Here is a 6300-nt window from a genome sequence, read left to right on the forward strand (position 1 = left end):
GGGTGACCCTGCTGATATTTAAAATACCGGTGGCGTAGCTTCCAGAATCACAGCAACTCATAAGCCACCACAGTATGACTAACAGATGAGTGGTGGCCACGAGTCATATTATGGGGGATTTCAGTACAATCTGTGTGGCTTCACTGGGAGAAGACTCTGGAAACTTGTGCCTGGCTTCCTCTGCACTTTGCCATGTACCTTTCCCTTTGCGCATGTCCTTTCCTTCTCATAAATCACAGCTGTTAGTCTTACTACATGCTGAGTTCTGTGAGTCTCCCCAGTTCATCGTCAGACCTGAGGACGGTCCTGAGTTCCCACCAGCATATAATCCGTTAAGTCTCAGCTCAAATACAACACCATTTGTGGCGTCTGTTAGCTTCATCTCTGACACACCAAGCTAGGAGCTCTTTATAAATGATCACATTGAATCCTCCCAAACACCCTTTAAGGAGTCCTGGTACGGTGCTGTGGGCTAATGTGCTGGACTGCAAAGTCATTTGAACCACAAGGTCAGTGGTTCAAGTTCACCAGCTGCTCCTTGGTAACCCTATACAGGGTTGCTACGGGTCAGATCCAACTTGATGGCACTTAACAACAACAATACAACAACCACCTTTTAAAGTAGCTACTAATAGTATCTTCTGTTTACAAAGGAAACAAATATATATGCCATGAACAGGTGTTAAATGTGTGGATGAGCCTAAAGAGCATCCTTTTAGCTCTAAGGGCATCCTTTCATTGAGCGGTGCTTATTACCTATGTACATGTCATCTCAGCATGTGCTAGGAACCACTACTGAGAACATTATCTGTTATATCAATTGTTTAATGTATTCCTAAGTGACTTAGTTTATCACTTATTTTGTTATTATTTTTCACTAGATTGTGGTTGGCGGTTAAGTGCCGTTGAGTCAGTTCCGACAGATAGTGACCCTGTATAGCATTTCCAATGAGCAGCTGGTGAGCTTGAACCGCTGACCTTGAGGTTCAAATCGACTTTGCAGCCCAGCGCATGAACCCACAGTGCCACAGCAAGCCACACAACTGAAAAGGTATCAAAGCTGTACAGTGAAACTTTCGTCTCTCACCTGTCCTCATCCCACCCCATTTTCCTCTCCATTTCCTTGGATATCCTTCTAGAGAGAGGACATACAAACACAGATGAGATGGCTTCAAAGAAACATAGAATGAAACGTTCACAGAAACATAGAATGAAAAGATACTGGAATTTTTCCACAAGTTTTTGAAGTGCCAACCCCCTTCCCCCCGTATGTTAACATGCTTTACCCACATGGCAGCATTCTACACACACTGTTCTGCAGATTGCTTTTCTACTTCACAACATACTCTTGTGGTCACTTCACATGAGTACACACTGTACTGTACGATCATACCAACACACATAGCGGCATCTCAATCATTTTGGTGACCTGGATAGTGTCCTCCATGGGAACAGTGAAATTGTTGCTCATAGAGCATTTTGCACATTTAAAGTGGCTCTATCGATAAAAAATCTTAGAAATGGAGAAGCTGGATAAACAGATAATTATTATTTATTTTCTATTTTTCTGAAGCTACCATTCCTACACCATAAAATACACCTTGTTAGCAATCAGTGGTATTTATGATATTCACAATGGGACAACCACCACCATTACCTATCTTTAAAATATTTTCATCATCCCAAAAAGGGAACCCAACAACCACAAGCAGTGACGATATTTATTTTAAAAGTTCATAGGTTTTCTCAATAGGTTTAATTTCCTCTGTTATAATGAAAATAAGCACCTCTTCTGACCCAGCTTTTCTACTTCTAGGATTTACCTCCCTATGATACATGGAACCTTACAAATCTCCAGTAGTCTTTCCTTCACCTTCCCCACATATGATTGTATCTCATGAGAAGATAAGTTTAAGTTCAGGGATAAATATACACACAGGTGTGCACGTGAGTGTGCTCTTGTGTGTGCATGTGCATGTGCATCCCCCTCCCCCCCCCCACACTGTTCTGCATCCTGCAATAAACCTGAATCCTAGCACTCACTCTCCCTACACTGACAAATGTACCAACTTTCCAGTCTGACTTTATTGTTCTTAGAGGAATCATCGAATCTGTTTACATACATGCTGTTGCTATTCTAATCATGGAGTCCTGGTGTGGTGCTGTAGGATAAGCACTGGACTGCAAGGTCGGTTTGAACATAAGATCAGTGGTTCAAACCCACCAGCTGCACCTCGGAAACTCTATACAGGGTCGCTATGATCTGGAACAACAGGACTCCTGGTGTGACGCTGTAGGATCAGCACCAGACTGTGCACCACAAGGTCAGCAGTTCAAAACCACCAGCTGCACCTTGGAAACCCTATACAGGGTCGCTGTGACTTGGAACTGACTTGGTGATACTTAACAACAACATGAATTGGAACAGACTCGACAGCTTTTAACAACAACAACATTCTAATCATGAAGGGCAAAAAGCTTTCCAATAACCTCAGTTTAATGCTCCTGCTACCAGAAACTAAAAGAAGGACTAGCTTTTTCCTGTGTCTGTTCTCAAGTCCAGGCACTGAAACTGTAGTAGTGGTTCAGTCCTTGAGCTGACAGGCCTGGATGCCAACAGTGCCAGCAACAGGGTGGGAGAGAGGGTTTGCTTCACCTCGCATCCCACCACCTGTCAGCTCTGTTATCTGGAAGGACGTCACCTTGGAAAGGTTACTAGGACCTGCCTACAAGCCTTGCTGCTTCGTGTCCAGCCCCACACTGAGACCTCAGTCAGCCAAACACCACAAGTTGTACACTCTTTATTCCCCTCTCTTTCTTTTCCTCATGCATTTTTATGAACGTGCAAAGGGAAGCCTGCAAGGAAATCGGCTGGCACAGAAAAAGAAAATCTTGGTGACTTCAGGATGTCGCCCCATGTTTATGGGCACATTTTGTAAGTAACACAGCAAGAAAGAAGAGGTGCTTATAAATACAAGCCACATTCTTCAAAACTCTGTATAATCTGCATTCTTTTTTTTTTTTCAGGAGCAAGAGGGGATTCATTTACGTTCCTTCCTCATCTTTTCATTTCCAGAAAGGGGAAAGGCCACCTAATTGTACAATTTCCTAAGAATACAATTTAGACAGAGCTAAAGTTTTGCATTGACACACACACACAGACAAACCTAAACACAGACAATATACATACATGAGGGGGCTTCAAAAAGTTTGTAAAAAAATGAAATGGAAAGATAATGGAATTTTCCCACAAACTTTTTGAGCTCCACTTGTACATATACAAAGACAATACAAACAACACTTACATATGAGTACATACACACAGCAGAAGAAAGAAGGGAGGATAAGGAAAAAGGAGAAGAAAGAAGAAAAGCGATGTAAAGTCCTCTGGCTTGGCAGAATAGAACAAAAGAGCCGGAAGGCAGACTCCTTGCCACTTCGGATTGTGTTTTCTGGCTATTTAAGCACACACACTTCAACTCACAAAACAGAAGCTCTGCTTGCCTGCCTCTCCCGAGTGTTGTTTGAACTGTATCTGGGTTTGGGTGATCCTGTGTAATCCCCTTTCTTTTTCATCTGTTCCGCTGACTATAAAGTGAACTAGTGCTCTTTGCTTACCCCTCTGCATGTGACTCAGGGTTTGGGGCACCCCCATTCCAGAGTGGCGGTCCCTGGGAGCCAGCTGTGTGCAGGTAACTGAGCCTGCTCCGAGTCTTGCCGTTAATAAGAGTAATTGGCACGCTGCTAAGGGGTTGCCGGGGCACTGTGATTTGCTCTGTATGGGGGTCTCCCCAGACCAAATGCACATGCAGCGGTGGTAGAAATATTTTCCATATGAGCTCTCCTCTAAAATGCCTAAGTGCTCCAGGCTGAGCAAGGCCGGCCCATCTGTCATTTGCTCCACACAGTAAAAAATCAACAGGGAAGTTGCGAACTCCAATAACAACTAAAGGGCAATGGGCAGCTTTCAGCTACCAGCATCACTAACCCATTCAGTTCCTCAGGCTCCCCATTCAAGACCTCAGTCCTCGCCATAGGTCCAGACTGCTCACAGCAGAGGACATGCGTAAGTAATTGGCTAAAAGCCTAAAACAAATGACCCGTTGCTGCACACCTCCGAGTCCCACGTCTATTTTAAGCAGAGTAACAAGCCTGCTGAAACCACAGCCAGGCTTGCAGCCTGGGATTTGGAGGCACTCCTGCTTCCACTGGAAAAGGGAAAGTAATTGCATTAGGCTGTCAGAACCTGCTCAGAGGACTAACAAAAGGCAAAGCTGCTGAATGGCCCCATGGCCCTTTTAGGAGATAAACTTCTCACTTAGCTTTTCATAGCGGCAGATGGGTCCAAGGTTGTCCTTCAGCGCCTCAGCAATCAGTGCCCCAGATTTTAATCAGGGTAACAAATCCAAGATTGGACCAGGCACATTTCTTGTAGATGACGGTAAATACACCTTGTGCTTCCCGCTCAGACTTGGTGTCATCACTCCTTCTGGTCTCTTTACTTGTGTCCAAAAACTGGTGCCAAGAGGCATCTATGGTGCTCTGGGGTGTATCCAGTAAACATAGTAACTAAACAATTGTTGTTAAGTGCCTTTGAGTCAGTTCCGACTCATAGTGACTCTATACAGGGTTTCCCAGACTTTTTAAATCTTTGCGGGAGCAGAAAGCCTCATCTTTCTCTTGTGGAGTGGCTGGCAGGCTCGAACCATCTACCTTCTGGCTCGCAGTCCAGTACTTACTGTATGAAGCCACAGCATTCCCATTAGTTAAACCATTAAGAATAAAGTGCCCTCATGGGTCTTAAACGACGCCTCTTACAGCCTATTTGGGGCGCACCCCTGCCTCTGCTATATATCATTATCCCCTTCAAACCTATGATTAAGCACTGGGTCCCCCGTCCAGCACATCAAAGCAATAAAAGAGAAAAATGTAGTGCAAAAGCAGGAAAGGAAAGCAATTCTTGTAGCATGAATATTCGCTTTGCCGTACTGGAGAAAAACTCTCAATAGGTACCAGTTCCTACCAGTATCTGACATTCTGACATGCCATTTATTTATTTATTTATTTATAACGCCAGGAGAAAACTGCCTGCTCCAGGTATCTGTCACCAAGGACACACCTGGCTCCCCAGTATGGAAATCACACAGATAGCTCAGAATGAGATTTTAGAAATTACCAGATTCATCAAGAAGAAAAGAAGCCTTCATCTAAGAAAAGGCAAGCCTAAAAACTAAAATAAAACATTAGCCATTTCCCGACCCCTCTTCGCGGCCATCCCCCAATCCCTCTTTGCAGATAGAAGAGGAAATATAATGCTGACAAAAATACAACTTCTGACAAGATATTTTATTTGGCTTACCTCTCCCCCAGGTCTCGCTAACACTGCTGTTTGAACGTGGAGCAATGTTAATATCAGGTAGCTGACAAACATTATTACCCAAAGTTAGAACTGCCCTAGAAGAGAACTCCGTCTGCCAAGTGCTAACAGCTAGCAGATGCACTTGTGTCTCGGAATTCCAGCCCTGGAGTTCCGCTAGGCACCGCGCTGAATGTCTCTGCTCTCTCTCACTGTACTACCCGGACAGACGGAGCTCCAAGCTCAGCCCAGGCTCTGAAGAAAACTGGTAAGCTGATCTCTTCATGTAATAACTTCTCCCAGCTGGGGGAGGGGACAGGAGCCAGCTGGGAGCTGGGGGTGGGGGTGGGGGGGTTGCCTTTAACAGAAAGCAGAAAGGGGAGGGACAGAAATGATCAATGTAGAGTTCTGCATCTGGTCTCATTCATGAAAAGGGCTCCAAGGTAAGCACTCCCTAAGCAGGGGAACAGCCCCTGCCTTCTTGGCAGAGGCAGGCAGGAGGCAGCCATGGGATGAGCTCCAGGCTGAGAGCTGGGAGATCCCAGGACCTTCCTGATTCAGGATCTGCTGTTGCTGAGCTGTGTGAGCCTAGACAAGTTGTCAAACCTCTCTGGGCCTTGGTTTCCTCTCTGATTGGGTGGATGGCCTCTGAGTTGTCTTTTAGCTCACATTTGGTGGCTGCAGAGATCCAGGTAGTGAAAGACTACATTTTCAAGGGCAGCCTCAAAGAAGAAAGAAGTTACATGTGAGCTGTGTGCTTGTGCATTGATCATGTGGGCATGTATAGATGGGAACAGGGGAAGTTGCTATTTCCCATTGCTGTCTCCTTGGGTCACTGTTCTTGACCAAAACTTGAGAACTTAATGCTACTAAACAAGGTGAAGTCCAAGTGTTAAATGAGGTTGGCCAAATGTATCAAAAAGCAGCATGATTTTCAAGAAATA

General features: G+C 44.9%; 1 protein-coding gene across 1 annotated transcript in view; it reads right to left on the bottom strand.

The window, feature by feature from the left end:
* The window catches only part of THSD4 (thrombospondin, type I, domain containing 4), a 284521-nt gene extending 278874 nt beyond the window's left edge, over positions 1 to 5647 (bottom strand). The window contains exon 1 of the mRNA XM_006866532.1: positions 5360 to 5647. Within this exon, the coding sequence (XP_006866594.1) occupies positions 5360 to 5431 (72 nt within the window). The 5' untranslated portion in view covers positions 5432 to 5647. The remainder of the gene's footprint in view (positions 1 to 5359) is intronic.
* Positions 5648 to 6300: the final 653 nt, after the last annotated feature.

Source organism: Chrysochloris asiatica, unplaced genomic scaffold (assembly GCF_000296735.1).
Source record: "Chrysochloris asiatica unplaced genomic scaffold, ChrAsi1.0 scaffold00092, whole genome shotgun sequence".
In the NCBI taxonomy this organism is placed as follows: domain Eukaryota; kingdom Metazoa; phylum Chordata; class Mammalia; order Afrosoricida; family Chrysochloridae; genus Chrysochloris; species Chrysochloris asiatica.